We start from the raw sequence: 23,492 nt of genomic DNA, 5'->3' as shown, positions 1-23,492 counted from the left end.
CATTGAGAGAGACTATGTTGCATATTGTGGTCAATATCCAATTCTGTCAGCTCACAGATTTCTGGCTGTACAACAGAATCTACTTTCCCTCCCTCTCCCTCAATCATCCTATAAATCTGTTCTGGGGGTTACTGCAACCCTCCAGAGCGAATCTGGAGAGGATGAAGGGCACACGAGGAGAGCTGTCCCTTATGGGGGTCAACCTTGCAACCTTGATGTTATCAGTACCATGCTCTAACCAACTTAAGCTATCCTTGTGTTAATACAAGGTAACAGCCTGTAGCTGTGGTACATACATCAGGACCTTTAAAAAAAAATTAAGTCAGAGGCCTTGTGCAAGACCTATTTTATCAGAATTTCAATCCAGCTAAATATCAGACTTGTGCAAGATCTCTCTTTCCTCCTTTCCCTAGCCTTTGACACTTGAGGAGCCTATTTTTATGACCTGCCCTATTCCTGTGACTGTAATTTGTTACAAACAGTTTTTATTGTTATTTTAAAAATTGTTTTAAACTACCCTGAGACCTTAGGGCATGTAACAAATCAAATAAATTAATTACTAAAAAAAAAAGTGTGTTGTCTTTTAATTAAACCCCTAAAAAATAGCACAACCATCCATTGTGCCCATTGAGAAACCTGATAATTAATGGGTGGTGATGTTTCTCTTGGGCTCTTTTGCACACTTCCTGCACAGACAGATATAAAAATTGCCTGCACATCTGCAGATCAGGAAAGTAGTGTATAGTGGAAAGATAAGCAGTTGCTATTGAGGGGAAGTTTCAGAACACAAATCACAGAAACATTCCACCAAGGATCACCCATGGAAACAGCATTATAGCCATGCAAAGCAGATGGCCCTGTGCTTGTGTGTGTGTGTGTGTGTGTGTGTGTGTGTGTGTGTGTGTGTGTGAGAGAGAGAGAGAGAGAGAGAGAGAGAGAGAGAGAAGGCCCTCACATGTCAATTGTGCACAAAGAAAAATTGAGATCCGGGCAACTCAATTACAAGATATACCGTAACTTCCATCAAGAAACGCCTTAGTAAATATAGTTTTGGCAAATTATTATTGCTAGAACCTTGTAAAGTAGTCAGGATAGTGCTAGCAAATGTCTGATAAATATTGTTTTGAACGCTTAAAAATGGGAAACATGTTTTATGTAAAGCATTGCAGGGTCCAATACTCACCTGGCAACACAAAAACAAGCCTCGCAAATTCACATTGAAAGTTTTGTCCCATTCTTCCAGGGAGGTAGCTTCACTTGGTGAATTCATGTTGATCCCTGCATTGTTACATGCAATATGGACTGTGCCCCACTTATCTACGATCGTACCAAGCATCCTCTGCACATCTTCCGGTCTGCTTATGTCTGCTGCTATAGCAATGCTTTTTATCCCTAAATGAAGAAGCAAAACAAACAGAAAACATCTGACTTGCTTGCGGTTTTGTTGATGTTGTCATTGGTTTGCTCTTTCAACCCTCTTAATTACTGTGTGTCATTGCAATTAATACAGTAGTGGTAATAATTTGCAGATGCATAATTTTCAAAGAAGCAAAACCATTTTCAACTGTGTACACTGGTACCTCGGGTTAAGAACTTAATTCATTCTGGAGGTCTGTTCTTAACCTGAAACTGTTCTTAACCTGAGGTACCACTTTAGCTAATGGGGCCTCCCGCTGCCGCCGTGCGATTTCTGTTCTCATCCTGAAGCAAAGTTCTTAACCCAAGGTACTATTTCTGAGTTAGCGGAGTCTGTAACCTCAAACGTTTGTAACCTGAGGTACCACTGTATGTGGTTTTTTTTAAAGTAACATTTCAAAAGGGCTAAGCACAATCAACCCCTTGCAAGGCTTTTGGATTTTGGCCGAAGCTTTGAATACCCCGCCATCTACTGGCAAAGGATTTCAACTGCAACTCTTCTACTGAAACGTTTGAGATGCTGCTGTCGGTTGTTGAAATCTTTATTTGCGTCTCCTTCTCACCCCTCTTCAATTTTAGAATGCAATTCACTGTATTTGGTGGGTGGGGTGGGGTTGTCTCTTGGCTGCAAATATATCTGAGAATGCCAGTACCCACAGCTGCCTCAGGAACCAGAGCTATGGACACTGCGATTCCAGAAGGAGACTCACAGCTTTCAGGTTCTGTGTTCGAGGGAAGAAGTTTGGGGAATGCCATTCAGATTGTCCATTTGCACTTATTTCAATTTATTAGAAACAAGGTTGGAGGCCTGAACTTCCCTTATGTCTTGAAAACTGCAATGTGGGAAGTGACCTTTACTTTTTCTTAGGGTACTTTTGCAACGTAGTTGGACAAGGGTCAGATTAATTGGCCCACCCTTCAGCCAGGAATTACATTTGGCAGTTGCTGCTCTCTGCTCATGCTATGCTGCTTTTTGCAGGCTCAGTCTGGGAAATGCCTTTCGCGTGATTGGGGATGGTGAAATCTGACGATTTCAGCCTCCCTCTATTTCTGCACTGCAAAATTCAGAGAAGTGTGAATGTCAAAGAATGGCTGTGTTTCGGTTTGTGGATTTTGTAGGTCCATATTTACATGTGAACTGAATCTCCCCTGTCCCTCACACGCCCCTTTTCTGACAGTAAACAAAGAAGACAGCTACTTCCCCAAGGTATTTGCTTTATTTCACTTCCTAACTTCCAGGTATGTGTAAATGCACCTAACAACTATGAATATGGTTGGGTACTGTTGCCGCCAAACGCAGACCCCACCATGATTTATTGAGGTAATGTTGTATTGGGGCATTAACTGCTTGCTGAATCCACAGTCAATCCTGGCTGAGCTCCTTACTCACCTGTCAGTAATGCTCAAACCCTTCTCTTTATCATCTACGATTGACCCTTGTGAAAAATGGGCCCCACAAGGTAGTTGCAAGAACGAAATTAGGTAAGGATTTTAAAAGTGCATCTCAAAAGTGCCCTATAGTTGATCATAATTTTGCTGGTTGCATATTGTGCCCATTCTAGGGTCAGCCAGCTAAGTCGGGCTCTGAGATCATTAAACTGGCTCATTCTTATCAAACTGTAACAAGCAGATAGCTGCTCCAGGATTTTAAAAGAAGAGATTGGGAAGCCCGGGTTTCCTCGCTTCCTGATCGACACAGGCCTGGGCAGCTGATCCAATGGCCAACTACAACACATTTCAACACTGAGCTAGTTAAACTAAAGCAGGGCTTATAAGGGTGAAATGCTCACATTTTGCTAATAATAATAATAATAAGAAAAATAATAATATTTCTTCACATATTCCTACATGAAACAAATCTCTACAGAGAGTTAGAAAAAATAAAAGAGTGGGGATGAATGGGAAAGAGAAAGAGAAAGAAAACACAGGTACAGAGCAATAGTATTGAAAGTGTAACTGATTAAATAAATAAAATGTAAACATAATTATAACGTAACAACAACCACACCATCAAAGCTAAATTGAATATTGTATTGAAACATCTTGTATAGAACCATTTTCCAATACATTTATCATTATGTTGGCCTCTAGATTAAGGTGGAAAAAACTGTCAGTTTTGGTTTCACTCAGTTTCTCATTTTGCCCCTTCAATTCTCCACATTTCCACATCTGTTTGTGAATATATATACTTTTCCCCTCAAGGAAATCCATAACTGCTTTAGAGTATGTTTCTCCTAATATATGCATTTTTGTATGCAGCTTTGCCTAATATACATATTTTTGAAAAGCAAATTCCCTACTGCTATAATGCATGTTTGTTATTTTTACTAGATGCACATTTTTATCCGCACTTTACCCTAATATAAGCATTATTTGGCTGCAGATTTGCTCTGCAGAATTTGGAGAAGTGCACTTTTTGAAGGATCTTCGTAATATTATATTACATGTTTCCCAAAGCCAATCTACCCCACAAGGCAGAGAGAGAAGGTAGGGACCACACTGGAATGGGAAAACAAGCCTTTTGCCTTGTGATAGGGAAGAATAACCATCCTCTCTATGTCTTCTCTAAAGTAAGCCCTGCTGAATTGAATGGGGCTGACTCCCAAGTAAGTCTGAATCAGATTGCTGTCCTAAATCCTTATTCACTTGTATTGATTTCATCTGAAGACATTTACGTATTTGAAACCAAACTTAAACCAAGTTCAACTGCTGGTTCATCTGGCCCAATCCTTTCCAACTCCGTTTGGCAGCAGCTCTCTAGCTCAGGCTTCCTCAACCTCGGCCCTCCAGATGTTTTGGACTACAATTCCCATCATCCCTGACCACTGGTCCTGTTAGCTAGGGATCATGGGAGTTGTAGGCCAAAACATCTGGAGGGCCGCAGGTTGAGGATGCCTGATTTAACTGGAGGAGTCAAGGACTAACCCTGGGATAGCTATCAAGCAATGCTCTTTCACTAGCTATGGGAGCAAAGGAGCTCGGGTTCATCAAGGTCTTCTTGCAGAGTTTTCCTTGCAAAGGAGCTCAAGTCTTGCACAAATGTCTGCCTTCACCCAACAGTGCAGCTTCTCAGGTGCTCATTTTCATGAGCAAGCAAATGATTGGGGAGATGGCTTTAATGACATTGCTTTTAAAGCCTGAATGAAGATGGTGTTGACTGGGCTAGGGGTGTGGGAAGAGAGGCAAGGTCAGACTGAATTTCAAAGCCAGAGGCTCTCTCTTGCTATCAGGTGTCCTCTCAGTATGAGAGAGATGGCAGGTCTGGATCCCATGGAAGCAACCTGATTTATTAATGCCCCCCTAGTGGAGCTGAGCCAGCATTTTTGATCCGGCAACCATTTTACCGTGTGCGATGCGCCCGTAACAATTTGCACATGAAGGTAATAAAGAGCCCTGGATGGCGTTTGATCAGAACTGGCCCTAATTTGTTGTGGCTATGCGGATGTGTTCTCTGGTAGCATAAAGAGCAGGGAGAGCAATAGCTGCTGTTTGGCTCCACTTTGTTAGGGAAAAATCTTAAATGCCACAGCTGACACATGATTTATTGTATGGAACACCTTCTTTTGCTGGCTGATTGATGTGTATTATATAGAACCGGTTAACAAAAGATTGCTCTCCTCTGTTCCCGTCAGTCATGCCTCATTGTATGTTATTTTTCCTTCAAGTACCCCAATGAAGAATTCTATATAGGGTAATTTGCTTTCCTGGTTGAATCATCTCTGCTAGGCAACAAGGATCCGGCTAAGCTAAGTTAGTCCTTGTTTACCAACAAAGAGTTGAGGCAGTAGCTTTAAAAAACTTGCTTTATTGTTCAAAACAATCCCTTTGGACGGAATATCTCTTAAGCCGCAGGTCACACACACCCGCCCAAATGTAGGGATTCACCCGCCACCCCCAGTCTCTCACCTGCAAGGTGAGTGCCATCGCTTTATGTAGCCTTAGAGAAATCTGACTGTTTGCAGCAGGACAGAAAATCTTTGGGATAAGAACCTGTAACTGAGGGTATGAGGAAGCCAAAAAAATAGCCCAATGAGGACTGAACAATCTCAGTGGCCACAATATATCGACTAGCTGTTGGAGAGAGCAAAAGGAAGTTGGGGAAACGGAATGGATTCGACTGGAGTGGCTGGCACGCTGACCGGCAACCCTCTGCGCTGCAACATTTTGTTGCAGTGTCCCACTTGTGAACATCCCACCTCTGACCTTTCCATTGCTGTTCTAAGAAGAAACATATGCAACGCCTTTGTACAACAGCCATGCTTGGGAACTGAAATATGTAAACTGGCCAAATGACACTGAGAAAGCTCGAGGCGGCAGACGGCAAGAGCAGAATCGTTGCATCCCAGACTAAGGATGTTACTGGCAATTGCTGGTCTGTGCTAACAAATGTTCTAGCCAAAGACAATGAGAGGTTTGTCAAGGCAAGCAATGCCTGCTGGGCTGCCTTTGCTTTGCTGGGTTGCACAAGGTCCATACAATTGCATTTACAGGAACCAGCGCTGACGGCAAATGTTGATGTCCAGGTACACGCTAAAAAGTCAGAGTTGTGTAAAAGATGCTGCGTTGGATTTGGGTCAGTGACTTTTGGCACTCGCTGTTTCATATGCTATTCTCCCTCGCAGGGCTGTTTTGAGGACGAAATAGTGGGGAGCAATGTATGCTAGCCAGAGCTCCTTGGAGAAAGAATTGAGTAGAAAAGTAAAGTAATATATAAATAAAGTGCATAATTGTTCTGAATGGTGTCCAGAACATTGGGGGCGTAGAAGATTATACTGTCTATCCAGCTCAGTATAATTAACACTGACTGGCAGCAGTTGTCCAGGGCTTCAGGCACAGATCTCTGTCTGGAGATGCCTAGTGTGCAACTGGGTAAATTTAGATCCTGGATTTAATCGTCTTCTGCTCCTGCTCTTTGGGTGGCCCCTCAGTTGTGAACATAGCTGTCAACCTCCCCTTTTTTTGTGGGAAACTCCCTTATTCCAGCACCGTTTCCCGCTGCTTACCGCTGCTATCCTGGATTGTTAGATATCCCATAGACTGTCCCCGGGACAGGTGAGGCTGCTGATCCCTTATTTTCAAATCTGAAAGTTGACAGCTATGATTGTGAAACACACAGCATTTCCCTTCCTCCTACCATGCTTTACAACTACTTCTAGATGTCCAGATACATTAGAACAGGGTTTCCCAAACCTGAGTCTCCAGTTGTTTTTTGGACTACAAATCCCATCATCCCTAGCTAGAAGGACCAGTGGTCAGGAGTGATGGGAATTGTAGTCCCAAAACAGCTGGAGACCCAAGTTTGGGAAACCCTGTGTTAGAACAACTACAGCAACAAAAGACAAGCCTGTTTGTTTGTTTGTTTGTTTGTTTGTTTGTTTGTTTGTTTTTAAAAAGTTACTCTGAACATGTGTTGTTTCACATTTTAAGCTCGCTTCAATCTTAGCACCGTAAAGAGTTTGTTTCTACTGTCCTGGTGCTAAGAACGTACTTGCTTGGAATAGGCACTATTCCAAGGAAAGGATGATCCATATTTTTAACAGGAAAAATATATTAAAGTGAGCCTATATACCCAATTACATAGCTGGGCCCCTGCTTTTTATTAAATTTGCGCACTGCCCTTCACCCGCAGATTCCAGGAGGGTTTGCAAGATAAAATTACAGTATAAACAAACCAATAATTCCCCCTCCCACAACACATTTAAAAGGCCATTGGATGTCAATCAGCCAAAGGCCTGGGTGAAGAGGAATATTTTCACCTGGTGCCTAAAGGTGTATAATGAAGGCACCAGCCAAACCTCCCTGTTTGCTGTTGCCTTCTGCATCTGCTGTTTCTGGGTGCCATTGGCTAGGGACCATAGGATAGGGACCTTGCCCCCAACCCAGCCCTAGCTGCACCACTGGAGACACCAAGGATTGAGCCTGGAACTTCAGCACAAAAAGCAGATGTTCTCCTGTTGCTATCTGTGTTTCATACCTTTGAGCCTCAGCTCACATGCTACTGCCTCTGCTTTGGCAAGCACCAGGTCCGCCACAGCTACTTTCGCCCCTGCTTCCCCCAGCGCATGGCAAAAGGCTCGGCCGATCCCCTGGCCTCCTCCGGTGACATAGGCGACTTTGCCGTCCAGCTGCAGGCGGTCGAGGATGCGGCGGCCACGGTGGCCCCAAAACACGTCGTCTTTCACAACGCCCTTTTGTAACCAAAACAGAGGAGTTCGCTGAGGCACGAAGGAAGCAAGCGTGACATGTAAAGATGAGCCGACACACTCTCACTTTCAAGAGCTTGCGATCAGGAAGCTCGGCAAGCCTTTCACCGTTAATGTGTGTATACATAGTGCCCCCATATGGATAAGACATGGATTTCTAGCATGGACATTTTTCCATGCTTAGAAAGAGTTGTATTTGCTGCTGCAAGCTTTAGGAAGGATTCAGCCAGTCCAACCCCCAGGAAGCGTAATCAGAATTAGCTCAACAATTGCAATGGATAATCAACATTTAAATTAGGAGGAGGACTGTGCCTTTCTCCCAAACTTTATGCACTTGCTCAAGCTTTTTTTTCTTTACAAAGTTGTTATTGCACTTCACCAGATCTTAACCTATTACAGGAATTGCAAGATTGGATTCCAAATATCATTGAATTTATCCATGGCAAGTCTGTGTTTATGTGCAAGTTGTTCATATGTTGCAAATTTGTGTAAGTCTTCAATCCAATCGTAGAAGGGAGCCACATTTTTACTTTTCCAATTCATCAGTATCAGTCTTTTTGCCGTGGTAAGGGCACAGAGAGTCCAGTCATATTGTCCTTTTGTAAGGTTCCATGTGCTGGGCATATAATTCAAAAGGATATTTTGCTCTGTAAGTGCAAGGTTGTTCTGTACAGTTCTGTTGATAGTTTCCATCAGTGCTTTTTTCCCCTGGGGGGACTCAGGGGGACGCATACCCCTAACCATTTTGTGAATCTTTGTATTTTGTCCATTTACTGTATTTATTTTTCCCGACTTGAACTATAAAACGGTGATTTTCTTGAGTCAAAATGAGAGTACCCCTAAACATTTTTTTAGGGGGGGGAAGCACTGGTTTCCGTTACCTTCTGCCCAGAATCTTTCAATATATGCACACACACAACTTGTATGCATCGGTTGACAACATTTTTGACGCAGTGGGCACATTTCGAGTTTTGAGAAAGTGCCTTGAATGCCAGTCCCAGAATCATAGAATTGTAGAGTTAGAAGGGACCTCGAGGGAAAGCTAGTTGAACCCCCTGCAATAGAGGAATCTCAACATACGGTTGGTTCCTCCCCTCCAACCAATCTGAAAACATGCCAGACCTGGCTTGGCTTTGCAAATATGCTAGCAGTTTTATAAGGGAACACGGGCAGGAGCTCACTGTTGCAACCACAGAGGTGTGCCAAAACAGCTGCAACTTCACTACTGCCCTTCCCCAGTTCTAACTAGCTGCAGCAATGCCGCTGTTAGGAGGCAGACTCCTTAGTGCTACCCCATCACATGTATGACTACTGCTCAAGATAATATGGCGCTATCGTGATTAGTGGCCAGTGGCCACTGGGTACTCAGGACTGTGTGGCTCAGGATTGCTGGTTAGGAAGTTTGACTTTATTTCCTTAGTGTAGATTCATGTTTTGTTTTATTTGTTTATTAAAAAAAAATATTTATATGCCACTATATCACAACACTATCAAAATTCTTTTAGGATTATAGACATATATAATAAAAAATACAAATTAAAAATCAGAGGCCATCAACTGGGGGAGCAAAGTTCTGACTGGGAGGGATGCAAATGTGTGAGGCCAACCTTACTGGCAAGTCAATGGCGTGAGGGGAGAAACGGGCCAGATGTTTTTTTGTTTCTTTCTTTCAAGTTTGAAATGCACACAAATTCCTTTAGAGAGAGAGAGGCAAATACATACTCCTAGGTTAGTCTCCTCATCGGCACATATCCGACTCCTTTGGAGAAGAATCAAGCCACCTTCCACAGGGAGGACCACCTTGATAAATGAAAACACACTTCATGAAACATTTCAGATAAAACCTCATCCATTCACTTTGACCCCAGTCATGGCAACTATTTCAGAGAGGAGTGTCAAAAACATTCGCAATGCCCCTTCCTCTCCCAGTAACAGGGGTCCTTCCCTCCCGCCGTGGTCTCAGAAAACACTTGTTACTTCATCAAACCACCTTTAGATACAGCAACGTCAGTTTTGAAAGGGATCAGTGGAAGGTTTTCTTCTATCTTGGTGGCAGAAACTAGTGTGTTTGCTGCTGGTCTGAACTGGGTCTGTGGTCTTGGAATGCAAGACTTCACAGTTGCCTGGCTTCTCTCAGCTTGAAGAGGGAACATAGAAGTGAGTGGGGAGAAGAAGCCAGTATGGGCCTGGAGACCTAGGAGTAAGCAGGGCTCTCCTAAAGCTGTGCATGTTTGAGTTTACCTGAAGTGTCTGGAGTCTAAGGCAGGCAGTCCTGCTGGGCAACAGCACACCTGTGTCTGCTCTTGACTTGAGACAGAGAGCACCCTTCCTTCCCTATCTTCCTTCCTTCCCTATTTCACACCTGTGAACAGTGTGGAAGGATGCCCAGTGACAGCATGAGGGACATTCCCTCAGTGATGAGTGAGGAATTCGCTCGATTTCTTTGCCAGACTTACCCTTTCTCTCAAATTCGTCTTTTGCCCAGAAGCACCAGCATTAGACCCTGTCTGTGTCAGACTCAAGGAAAAACCCTGGGACCCACCAGAAACCCAATACAATTTCACAGGCCTATAACTATCTGATATGTAGGAAAGCCAGATTGACAGCTTCATCTCATTAGTGCCACACTAAGAAACTTACAGTGAAAAGCTACAGTGATAACTTTTATCTGATTTCATCTAGTCTCCCCCTGCCCAATGAGGCAGGCATCTCAGCTATCTTGAAACTTGTGGATCCGGCAGAGAGAGAAAATAAGCAGCTCTTAATGTATTTATTATTTAGTTTTACAGTGAATCCCACCAGAGGTTTCCTACCACTCTTTTTTTTACACACACACACACACACACACACACACACACACACACACACACAGAGAGAGAGAGAGAGAGAGAGAGAGAGAGAGAGAGAGAGAGAGAGAGAGAGAGAGAGAGTCTTATACAGAGGCACCTTGGGTTATGAACTCAATTCATTCCGGAGGACCGTTCTTAACCTGAAACTGTTCTTAACCTGAGGTACCACTTTAGCTAATGGGGCCTCCCTCTGCCGCTGTGTGATTTCTGTTCTCATCCTGAGGTAAAGTTCTTAACCCGAGGTACTACTTCTGGGTTAGTGGAGTTTGTAACCCGAAGTGTCTGTAACCCAAGGTGTTTGTAATCCGAGATTCCATTGTAACAGCAAAAGAGAGCAGCAGGCGTACTTTGAATAAGCACTAAAAGTACCAAACATACTTTTAAAACTAGAACACATATACCGAATCAAAAGGCCCGGGCAAATAAATTTGTTTTTACCTGGCACCAAGGCACCAGGCAGAGCGTTTCAGAGTCAGGGGTGGGGGGAGAGAGACAAACAAAGAAGGCTCAGTCCTCAGTCACCACCCACCTCACCTTAATGTGATTATAATATATTCCTATTAGCGAGGGAAGCTTATATAAAGATAATCAGTATGTTTATGTCAAATGGAAGGGAGCAAGCAGAAGCGCCTAAACAAACATAGCACTTCCACCCCGAAACATGCAGAAAGCTATTATAATATTGATGTCACCCTTAATTGTATCGCACTAACCTGCTCCGTGTGAGGATCTGAATTAATTACTTGATTCAGTTTTTTGACACCTAATACATTTTCATCTGCCGTATTCTCCAGGTAGGCCTCTCCTTTCATGAGGGCGTTCTCTATGCAGAGCGTCCCATCCATCCTCAGCAAATGGTTCTCCATGACAAAGCGATAGTACTCTGCAGGGTTCCTTTGATCGGCATCAATAAAGACTATATCAAAATCTTTCCCCACGGCTGCTAACTCCTGGAATCAAAAATATTATAACCATGTCAAAGGAAACATCATAGCTATGTGTTATTTGGCCCCGAGGCCAAAACAAGTCAGGTGTCCTTGCTTTTAAACAAGCAAATGTCTTGCCTGCTTGCTTTTAAAAAAATACATAATAAAATCCAGCTGCCAGATAGTTCTGGTCAGGTCTAGACATGTTCTTACAACTCTCACTTTGTGGCTCAACATGACCTGAGCTAGCATTTCTAAGCTTTGCAAACTTAATACACAGTGGGCTTCACCCTGCACTGCTAGTTGACAATGGCTGGCAGTGGCTGGTGCAAAGACAAGAACGGCGCTCAAGCTGGTATTGCAGAGACACCTAAGGAAAAGAGACCTGCCGTGCTTTGAGAATTCAAATGGGAATCTGGACATCGCCCAACAGCCCAATCAGACACTTTCAAACATGGCTATCTGGTTTCCTTTAAAACGAACAGACAAAGGATGGATTCTAAGGGAAGGCACTTCAAACCCACTGGCACACAATCCAAATAACTTTTCCGTACTAGTCGCCGGCCATGACAAATCTGAATAAAAAAACAAATACACATAAAGGGATGCGGTGCCGCAAATAATAGTCTCTATTTAGATCTCTGCATCTCCCTTACAGTTCAATGATGCTGTGTTGTCCAGGGTCTTCTTTCTGATCTTTTTGGCTGCCAGAGGAAAAAAGGGTGACTTTATGAGTCAATGAAGCGTTTACATCGCTAAGAAGCCACAGGACCTTCTCTGCTGTGGGGAGAGACATCTTTCCTGTACAGATGGCAGGGTGAGAAATCACCTCCTGGGTCCAATGTATAGCGGGCAGTATAGTAAATAGGGCAAGAGGCCCTCCACCTGCGGTTGCCCACATATAGAGAGTCTGTCTTCATACGGCGCTGGTACACCTTGGTGATTTCCAGTGATGCACCTTGTTCTTGACCTAAATGAGGTTGCAATTCTTCTACACTGTGGAATATATAGGATATGGCACAGGTAGCCAAGAAAGTGCACTACAGATGTTGTTGAGCTATAGGTCCAATCAGCTATGGCCAATACTCAGGGATGATGCGAGTTGCACCTCATTGGCTACCCCAGGGGCACCTAATATACCTGGGGGGAAGCTCACGGCCCTTTCACTGTATGTGGACATCTACTCTTGTTGCTTCTGGATGCTATTCTATTGAGTACAGTTTATATTCACTGGCAAAGCTAAATCTCGGGGGAAGCTAGAGAGGGAATGCAATTTCTAGTAATAACAGCTCACAACAGTGAATACTATCCACTTATCCCCACAATTTCCAGCTATTTTGGACTCCTTTCTGAATTAACCTTTCATATCAAAAGGAGCAATTCTGCACACTAGAGACTCCGACACAATTTCATGCATAATTTATTCACTCAGCTCAACATTAAACGTGGAGTCCTTGACTTTGTCAAGGTGGATTCTGTTGGCAGACTTCACAAGCAGCCAAACAGGGGGAAATGAGATCTGCGCTTCAACCTCTTCACCTAGCCTGTCGAAGAAACGAGAGGAGGGGATGACAAAGGCAGCAAAGTCCCTCGCGCACGTCCACAGCGGCGCTGCAATTACCAGCAGCTTTTGCAAATGCGTCCTTATTACTTCCCGGTATTATCTGGTTAAGGCTTTCAAACGGAGCGATCTGAAACTGCGCCTCCATCAAAATAATAATAAGCCTGGAGGGCATGAGGGAAAAGTTCCAAACCCGCTAGATAAATAAATAACATGTTACAACGGTGCCTTACACGATGGGAACCCTGTGGCATGGCACCAGGACGATAATGTATGGTTTCTGCCATAATCAACATGAGGGGTATCAAACACTCAAAATGTTGAGTGGTTGTTGTTGTTGTTGTTGTTGTGTTTATTCTCATTATCCTTTTATTATGAGGCAATTGTCTCCCTTTATGGGCGAGGAATTAAGATACAAGGCAAAGGAAACGCAAGACCCCTGTGGCCACCACAGGATATCAAGAGTCTGGCTATATCAGCAGCTCCTTTAACATGGCCTGGGTGTCTTAAAGAGAAAGGAGAGCATTCACGGAAGGCCGTCGCATATGTTCTGCCCGGCATCCAAGCAAGCAGAGAAAGCCTGTGCAGCAGGAGGCTACGGGATAATTTTGCTTGGCAGCTGTTCAGAACAGCATCTGCAAAGGGATTGGGGAACGTGCGAGAGTAGGTCCGCCCTGTGTGCACAACCATCTGCTAATTCCCTGCCTTGTGTACCCAAATCCCTACTGGGGCACCTAGGCAACCTGTGGGCTGCCCTATCCTTCAGTCTATGATCTGCGGCATGAATTAGAGCTTGCCTCCTTTGACCTTCTGCAAAGCATATCCGCACAGGAAATCTTTGGCTTTAGCTTATTGGCGCGTCCCTGCGAGACAATGAAAAGCTCCACGTAGCCAAGTCTCATATGAGAAGAAGAAGAGTTTGGATTTGATATCCCGCCTTTCACTCCCTTTCAGGAGTCTCAAAGCGGCTAACATTCTCCTTTCCCTTCCTCCCCCACAACAAACACTCTGTGAGGTGAGTGGGGCTGAGAGACTTCACAGAAGTGTGACTGGCCCAAGGTCACCCAGCAGCTGCATGTGGAGGAGCGGAGACACGAACCCGGTTTCCCAGATTATAAGCTCATATAAGCTCAACAGGGGCTGGCCCGAAACATTTTGATGCCTAAGGCAGCAAAGGAGAAGACAGTGCCCTCTCCTATTCCAGGTACAGAAACCGACCAGACTGGCAGGTGAATCTTGCTTTAACGCTGGAAATGGGAAAGCATCTTCCTAGCTCCCCGGGGGGATGACACGTCTCTTCCTTCTGCACCATGCCATCTTTTATACACAGCCAGTGTGGTGTAGTGGTTAGTGTCTCGGACTAGAACCTAGCAGACTAGGGTTCAAATCCCCACTCAGACTCCTTAGGCCAGTCACTGCCTCTCAACCTAGCCTACCTTCCAGGGTTGTCAACCTGAAGACTGGTGGTTCGAGCCCCCACAGCGATGCATGTGGGCAGGATTCCTGCATTGCAGGAGGTTGGACTAGATGTCCCTTGGGGTCCCTTCCAACTCATCAATTCCATGATTCTATGAATCATTGGAGAAAAATGTGGGGGTAGAAGTGAAATAAATAAATACTAGTGGCTTTCTTTGAACACTACTTTCTTATTCCCCATTTAGTAAAGCCATCTTGCATAGGGTTGCCATGTGTCCTCTTTTTCCAGGATACGTCCTCTTTCTCAGGGGGGGGGGGGGAATTACGACAAATTGCATTTATTTGCTTTAAATGGCCACCATGGCGTCCTCTTTTTTTGCTCTTGTTTCTAGAGTCTAGAAACAAACATGGCCTTATCTCAGGCACCATAGCACTGTTTGGGCAGAGGGCCATGTTGAACTCCTTAGAAAAATGCTGAACTCCATAGTAGGGGAACACCCTTATGAGCCAGCCTACTGTCACAAAAGGGTGAGCAAGAAGTCTTTTGCAGGCTGGATGTTGAGCAAAGCATGGGAGAGGGGGGAGGAACTGCCTTGGTGCTAAAGCCATGAAATCTGTGTTGGAAGACTGTGGCCAATTTCAGTCAGAGTCTCCCATTACTATTACACAGGTGGCTACTCCACACTGCAGGGGCCTGATCTGGTCCTCCCAAGATCTCACCAATTTTGGCCAAAAGCATAGGCCCCAACTCCTAGGGGATGAGGTCCCTTTCTCTCCCCCCCCCATAAAATATTTGAGGGGGCTGCTGCCCCAAGTTGATGGGCATTGCCATTCAAATGGTGTGTGAGGGCTACATCTTGTGATTGATTATGCAAGGCAGGGCTTACATGGGCCTCCTCAATATTTTATTCAAATTGACACCCTTGAACAAAAGGGGGGGAGTATAAGAGACATAACACCGGGATGAGTGGAGCTCCGAAGCCCGGCAGAGATGCAGATGGATCCCTCCCATCAGATAAATTATTTAATAAGTAGAGATAAGGCAGCCACCCTGATCTGCATGGAACAGCTGAGGAGGGGGGACTGCGCACCTCTCTCCCCCCTCTCTCTCTCCAGTTCTTGGCTGCCAAATACTGTGCTTAGTGCTGTGCTGACCCATAACTGCAAATGCTACTATTCCCACTTAATAAGCATCGAAAGCATGCCAAGTTATGTACCATCCTCTTATGCCATGCCTTTGTGCTTTCATAGGATCCCTTCCACTTCAACCAAAGCTTTAGCTTGACAAATCTTAGTGCCAGGGTGTTGAGAGCCTTAGCAGAAGTGGTGAGATCTCCATATCCGCCTATGCGCCCAGCACTATATGCTTCTTCTATTTGATCAATTAATATCTTGCCCTTCCTCCTAAAGAAGCCCAGGGTAGCAAAATAATAATAATTCTAAACATCTAAAAATAATTCCTTGTATTAACTTTTTAAAAAGCTATAAGCACCAAAAAAAACAAGCAGCAAGACAACTGTGTGTTAATGATCCTAGAAAGAGATCTTGAACAAGCTGGCCAGAGCAGTCGCCTAAAATGGACAGGCCCATACAAGAGCTTCCAGGTGCTTCTTATTTTGGGGGCTGAGCAACAGAAGGAGAGAGAAGGCTCCTGCTCTTGGTTCCAGTCCTAGTGTGGCCATGGCAGGCAGTTCTCTTGAAGGAGTCTTCTATTTAAAGTGTTGCCTAGCCCAAGTCCAGTTTAAAGGTAAAGAACTCTAAGAGGCCTTTTGCAGTTGCCCCAAAACAGTCAGCACACCTCAGCAGGCTGAAGAGGCCACCTGCGTCACCTGTTCACAGACCTTCCCACTATGGCGAGGAAATCGCAGGAGCTATTTCTAAATTTGCACATTAGCATATACACAAAATTTATGCAAACTGTACCCAATTTTTTATGCGATGGGTAAGTGTCCGCCCTGGAGTTGCCTCAGTTTTGCTTTAACGTCCCAGGCCTCATTTGCCTCTATGTGATGAATTATTTTTCAGTCTTTTGGCTTTGTCATCTTAAACAACCCTCCCCTCCCCTCCACACACACGCACACACAAACTGGCAAGGAACAAATCTGGCAAGCAGGCAGAACACATAAGGCACCTCCATATGGCACTTATTTGAGAAGATGGCTCTACACACACTCTCTCTCTCTTCACTCTCTGAGAGCAACTCCATCCCTCATTCAGTATTGTGATCTTCTTGGCCCATCTAACCAGAGTGCTTACTGCAGCTCATCTTCAGTCTGAAGAAGCCCTTTTCTCCCTTGAATGGGCGCACCTTCAGGCACCAGGAAACCTCTCTGCACTAGAGAGGATGTGCTTGCTCCAATGCATACAGATTAGTAAACCCTGTGTTTGTGGGAGTTTCAGTGCTTTAATGATCATGAATGAAAGCTAACCACAGATATGGGATAAGCCAGAAAGGGGCAATAGGAGGACAGGGAATGTTGTCTCTAATGCTACATCAATCCGATCCAATGCACAGCTACTAACAAGGAGATCCTATGAACATTCTGCTGAATTTCTACACGAAGAGGGTTGCCACCTGAAAGGATGTGGCTGCAGCCTCTCCCCGCTGCCCAACCACATGAAAGGTGGTTCAGATCCCAGCAAGGTCCACTACCACAAGACCTTCAAAAGCTCAGATGTAATCGATGTCCAAGGTGGAACCAATCACAACAAGAGCTCAAAAGTGGGCAAGAATATTTTCAGTTGATCAGTGTGTGTATGTGTGTGTGTGTGTGTGTTTGTGTGTGTGTGTGTGTGTGTGTGTGTGTGTGTGAGAGAGAGAGAGAGAGAGAGAGAGAGAGAGAGAGAGAGAGAGAGATTCCTGAATGCAATACAGTGGTACCTCGGGTTAAGTACTTAATTCGTTCCAGAGATCCGTTCTTAACCTTAAACTGTTCTTAACCTGAAGCACCACTTTAGCTAATGGGGCCTCCTGCTGCCGCCGCACCGCTGGAGCACAATTTCTGTTCTCATCCTGAAGCAAAGTTCTTAACCTGAAACACTATTTCTGGGTTAGTGGAGTCTGTAACCTGAAGCGTATGTAACCTGAAGTGTATGTAACCTGAGGTACCACTGTATGTTTGGTGGACAATGACCACCATGGGTAAGACATGTGGTTAAATATGTATTCCTCTTTTGGCATTTCCCGGTCTCTCTCTCTTCCCACCCTCCATCTTTGGGAGCCTCTGTTCCCTCATTCTGGATGTTCAGGGCTGAGAGAAAAGCAGCTGTGCTAAATGTGCTACAAAGAGTTGTGACTCTTTCCAACTTAACCCCACATTGGAGGTATTGAAAACGTGCTGCCTTCTGGCCGTGTTTGACAATCTAGATCACTTAGCCTTTCGCAAGGGCTGTTTACAGCACGCCATTGGAAAATCAACCGCAGCGCTCTCCTTTAAAGGTTCCATTTTCATGTCTTCGCTCCCATCCAGGACCCTTCTTTAATCTTCACACTGCATGTACTCTGCTTGCCTCTAGATATTTTTATTCACAGTCAGTTACACTGAATGAGCACTAGAGAGCAACAGCAATTCAATTAATTTCACACTCTTTGCAGGGAGCCAAAAGGATTTTTAAAACCTTGCACCATTGCAGGTGATCTGTAACGTTCTCTCCCCACACCCCCACACCGCTAAGTGTATCTGCCAAAATCATTGTATCGAGGTGTACATATTTATTTCCTGTTAAGCACACAGCGACAAAAGAGTCTGAGAAACTTGCAACCGTTTAACTGAGAACCAAAGGGAAGGCAGCAGAAATAATGCAAAAGAAGGCTGCAGTGAGGAAGAGCAGGAAGAGCATATAAGGAACTCAGTTAGCCCTAACTAAAGCCCAGCCGGGTAGTGAAATGTTGGGCCTTTTTCAAGCTGCATCGTTGACTGGGAGGCCTGATCTCTAGCAAGCCCACCAGAACAACTTTATATCCTCCTCCTGAACTCCCATATTTCTATGTACGGTGGTACTCAAGAGTTCAGATTTAAGGCAAGCAGCATGGGGAAATCTGAGGACTGGGGGGAAAGCAAATAGCATCCTTTTCCTTTCGACTCTCAAACCTCCCTCCCTGTGTAGCACAGATAGGTGACCTTTACAACCACAAAATGTGCATCTTTCTGATCCTAATTCTACTCCAGGTTAGTATGAAGGTCAAGGTCTAGAAGGCCAATTTCCTCCCCTGCATTTTATGTAAATCACCTGGAGGCTCATGAGCAAGATGATTAATACATACATTTTCCCCCTCCCCTGCCCAGATAAGACCCTCAGTATTTTGCAGCAGTATTCTGCACCAGGCAACTTGTTAATTGCAAGGGTGGGGTAATCTTATGAGCCTAGTCTAATTTGTATGACCTTCGTTCATGGAGTCAATCTTCGGTGGGTCTAATGAAGCAGCAAGGGAATTTAGAATACAGGTGTATGTGAAGTTTTGCAATAATTAACAGTGTTTGTCACTTAGATTCAACAAACAGTTCTTAAAGCAAAACCGTACCTCCAAGGAGTCCATTATTGGTCCTATTTGTGCCCTCATTTTGTTGCCATGAGCTGAGAAATCTAAGGCCTCCTGGCTGGATTCTCCAAAATGGGGCTGTATGGCACATATGGTCATGCTGCTATCTTCTGGCACCAGTTCAGCCATAGCCAAAATGGATGGGACTTTTAGCCTTCCTATTATCAAAATCGTTTTGGCTCCTGTCATACGCACCAGCATCCTGTGAAGTTGCCCTGGGCAGAAAGGAAAACAGGATGCAAATACATCACATTTCTACCATTTTGATTTCACATACACAAGTACCACTGGCAATGTCCAAAGCATGAGACTTTTCTATTTATACAAACTGACTAGAAGCTGCCTGGGGGGGGAAAGCTGTGATTCTTAGATTGGCAATTTCCATGAAAACAAAACACTCTTCTAGCCCTTGCAGTGGAGGTCTTGGGGAATATTGTGGGATGTGTGTTTAGTATCTGAAAAAGGCTTTAAAATGGTTCAGGTCTGTGTAGGGCTTTCACAGATATTGCTTTGCGGTGAGCAACTTGTGACCTCTGTTGTAAATTTCTAATATCGGATTGTTTTGTTATGTTACATTTTGTCGTTGTGCTTCCGCAGCTTATAGAGACCCCAACATAAGTTATAAATTATGGCTCCCAGGGAGTTTTTTTGTGGGGGAGAAGCCATGTCTGTTAAACATGGTATTCCTGTCGATCTACAGTGTAGCTGGGGCCAGAGTTTCACTCAAGACGTACTCAAATGGCAAGCGAAGGTACAAGAACATTTCAGAATTGGGACTATAACCACAAAGTGACAGCATCAACATGGAGCTTCAGGAAGTAACAGGCAATCATTTAAAATGTTAAAAGCCTTTTTGATAAATGCCAGCTAGCATTGTTCTAAAGCAGGGCCTGAACTGCTAAATATTTGAATATTAGCCCCTGTGAAAAAGGCTTCAAGATGTTTCACATATCATGTTCCTGGGACATGTTAAGTCGGTGGGGGGTTTGAGAATCACGAGATTACCTTGCATTTGCTCTTAAAGTCATTATCCCCAGACAGCAACATCATTTAAGAGATTTATCATCGCTGCTGCCCTTTGAACAATGTATTCCTGCTATACGTTTCCAGGGCACTTTGTTTCGATGATGTATTACTCAAAAGATGGCAACATCTGGGATGCACGAACCTGGCGATTTAGCGTAATAACTTCACAGAGGAGCAAAGGCACCGAGTGTTGAAATAATCTGAAATGGACCAGTATTCATCCCTGACAAATCATCCTCTATAAAAACACCCAGATTTTTGCAGGAATAAAAATTTGACTCCTCCTTCATTAATTTAATATCCTTACTGCCAGCAAAATAAGTAAAGATGGCTTGAGGGGGAAAGGCTGTTCACTCATATCAAATGCTTGGACTGTGCATTCTTCAGGAACGGAATAGGTTGCTACTGGTGTGATGGCAACAATGGGTTGGATCCAATGTTAATCCTACTCAGAGTAGACACATTAAAATTAATGGACACGAGTAACCTAGGCCCATTAAAACTTCGTTGTATGCAACCCTATATCTCCACATCTTTATCTCCCATTTGCATGATTTTGAATTTATACATGGAAGCTTGTTGAAGCTTGTCTTCAGCCTGCGGGTGTGCACACCTATTATGTTTTATCTCTTTGTGGGGCACAAAAAAATTAGAGTACCTATGAACTGTAATAGATTGCAAGCCCTCCTCTGAGACTGCATACTTATAATTTTCAGCGTGTTGATGCAAATCATGGAAATATCTGTGGGAAAGTACCGGTACCTCTTTTCTAAAATGGAAGTATGACTGCTACTACGTAGAATATGCAACCATTACAGGTTGTAGGATCTGTGGCGGAGCTACCTGCTCCGGCACCAGGAGCGGCATACATCCAGGGGCGTGGCTGGCGTGCGTCCCAGAGGGTGTGGCGCGCCGCCCACGGGGGTGTGGCACGTGTCAGGCATGAGTGTGGCAAGCGGTGTGCATCCCGGGGCATGAGCGGCAAGCATCCCGGGGGCGGGGGCGGCTGTGATGTCACCCCCCGTGATGGCACCCGGGGCAGACTGTTCCCCCCACCCCCACCTTCGTCTGCCAGTGTGTAGGATTGCCTCCTTTTGTGGCAAGGATAGGAAGGGAGGAGAAAGAGAACTGTGGACTCAATTGTACAAAAACTGTGGTTTCTGCTGTGTATGATCCATACAACTGACCGCCTTCAAAACTGCTGTTTAGATGTTGCCATAAGCAGTACCCAGAATGCTCAGTTGGCAAGCGTGCTTTTCACCAGCTTTAGTTCACCATTTTTACGCTTTTTTAAATAGAAACAAGTTAGTACAAGTAAGTCATGATTTGGTGACATCCACTAGACACTTTAGTAACACACTTTAGGCAGGGTGTGGCTTTCAATGGGACTACAGCTGCCAGGTGGCTAACTGTGCAAACCAAATGCTTCTTTTACATGCGCTGGCTTCTAGTTGGTTTCTGGACCCAATTCAAAGTACAGTGGTACCTTGGGTTAAAAATGCTTCGGGTTACAAACGCTTCGGGTTATAAACTCCTCTAACCCAGAAGTAGTATTTCGGGTTACAAACTTTGCCCCAGGATGAGAATGGAAATTGCACGCCAGTGGCGCGCCAGCAGTGGGAGGCCCCATTAGTGAAAGAGCGCCTCAGGTTAAGAACGGTTTCGGGCTAAGAACGGACCTCCGGAATGAATTAAGTTCGTAACCCAAGGTACCACTGTACTGGTTTTCACAAAAAGTTTCAGACTAAAACTCCCATCACCCCCAGCCAGCATGGGGGTGGATGGGAATTATAGTCCCATAAATCTGGAGGGCACCAAGTTGGAGAAGGTTGTCATAAGTGGTCTAGGTCTGGGATACACTAAGGACCATTTTCTTCCAAATGGACCTTCCCACACATTGAGATTTTTCTTAAATTCCCTGCTCCATTTATCCCATTTTTTTATGAAGAGGGTAGGGCTTTCTCTATTGTGCTTTATTGATTCTGCTGTGTGTGCTTGATGTTGGTGCTGTGTTTATTTGTTTTAGTTTTTATTGTGTATTATAATGTGAAATGTTTTTTTCAATATTAGCCAGCTAACTTATAGAATCCATAAAATGGAAAGGCAGGATATCAATATTTTAACAAATGAATGAATGAATCAGGCAGGCAGGCAGGCAGGCAGTCAACATTCACAACATTTTTGAATAAAAATGTACTGGGGGAAAAAAACATTCACAACATTCACTAGATGATGAAGAAGAAGAGTTTGGATTTGATATCCCGCCTTTCACTCCCTTTAAGGAGTCTCAAAGCGGCTAACATTCTCCTTTCCCTTCCTCCCCCACAACAAACACTCTGTGAGGTGAGTGGGGCTGAGAGACTTCAGAGAAGTGTGACTGGCCCAAGGTCACCCAGCAGCTGCATGTGGAGGAGCGGAGACGCGAACCCGGTTCCCCAGATTACGAGACTACCGCTCTTAACCACTACACCACACTGGCTCTCTAGATGTCTGCAACATTCCACAAGAAATAGTTGTTGCAGCCTATACACTACATGATATTGTAATAAATACAAACTACCCTGGCATAAAGCTAGTCTACTCTTGGGTATAAATAAATAGTGCAAAATTATAAAACATGTGATCACATATCTATGCTTGCAGGTATGCATCTCATGGTTCCTTGGTTCTACCCAGGATTTGGAAATCCATATATGCTTTGTGAGTAAACATATAGGATTAGATGAAGCCTTTGTTGAGGTATGCCAAATTTTACCTGCATGCAAAGCCTAAACTCCATCATCAATGTGCAAAACATAGTTATTTCATAATGCAAAAGACTCACCTTCTGCATAGTTTGAGAGCTGCTCTTCATTAGTCTTGACCTTCATTTCACTGAATTGGACATTCAAAAGGCAATCCTTGGATGATGTTGTCCTAATAAATGGAAAAATAAGAAAAGGACCAACTCATTGGAAACAGATTTTTTTTGTACCCCTTTCTAAGAAATCCTTAGGCTATGACCCTAGTGTTTAAAAAAATCAATTTGCTACCTCAATATATCTTGATGAACACAAGCTTAGCTTGCTTTAGATAAATTTGTGAAGGACAGATCTCTTCATGGATACTTCTGGTTTTCAGGTGCCAGGAGCAACTAATAGAACAGGTGTGAGGAACCTTTGAGTCTCCAGATGTTGCTGAACATCCATCATCCCTGGCCATTGGCTATGCTTGCAAGGGCTGGTGGGAGTTGTAGTTCAGCAACATCTGGAGGGCCAAAGACTTCCCACTCCTGTAATAGAAGATGGCCATGATCTTCAAGTCCTACTTCTAGGTGGCTTCTCAGAGCCACCTAGTTTGCTGTTGTTGAGCAATAATACGTTGTTGCATGGAACTCTGGCCTGATCCAGCAAGGCACTGCTTATATGACTATGGCCACCCATGTATAAGAATAGTCATTGTCCAGGCACAACAGACATCAGAATGATGAACCCCCAAAGAAACTGTAAGCTCTAGATCAGTGGTTTGTACATTTCGGTGGGATCACCCTGCTGAAGCAGAGCATTGAGGAACCAT

At 44.3% G+C, this 23,492-nt stretch overlaps 1 protein-coding gene and 1 long non-coding RNA gene across 2 annotated transcripts in view; one reads left to right on the top strand and one right to left on the bottom strand.

The window, feature by feature from the left end:
- LOC308581589 (uncharacterized protein) overlaps positions 1 to 23,492 on the bottom strand; it is a 53,011-nt gene that overhangs the window by 24,688 nt on the left and 4,831 nt on the right. The window contains exons 3-8 of the mRNA XM_081184222.1: positions 22,762 to 22,853; positions 18,894 to 19,126; positions 11,182 to 11,418; positions 9,342 to 9,419; positions 7,391 to 7,604; positions 1,184 to 1,392 (exon numbers count right to left, since the gene is read on the bottom strand). Of these exons, the coding sequence (XP_081040348.1) occupies positions 1,184 to 1,392; positions 7,391 to 7,604; positions 9,342 to 9,419; positions 11,182 to 11,418; positions 18,894 to 19,126; positions 22,762 to 22,853 (1,063 nt within the window). The remainder of the gene's footprint in view (positions 1 to 1,183; positions 1,393 to 7,390; positions 7,605 to 9,341; positions 9,420 to 11,181; positions 11,419 to 18,893; positions 19,127 to 22,761; positions 22,854 to 23,492) is intronic.
- LOC308581751 lies at positions 1,399 to 6,778 on the top strand. Its single transcript, XR_014005247.1, has 2 exons — positions 1,399 to 6,358; positions 6,533 to 6,778. It is a non-coding gene; the product is annotated as an uncharacterized lncRNA (long non-coding RNA).

Source organism: Podarcis bocagei, assembly GCF_964188305.1.
Source record: "Podarcis bocagei genome assembly, chromosome: 2".
Taxonomy (NCBI): Eukaryota; Metazoa; Chordata; class Lepidosauria; order Squamata; family Lacertidae; genus Podarcis; species Podarcis bocagei.
The sequence above is the reverse complement of the archived record's forward strand: the minus strand, read 5'-3'. Positions and strand labels throughout refer to the sequence as shown.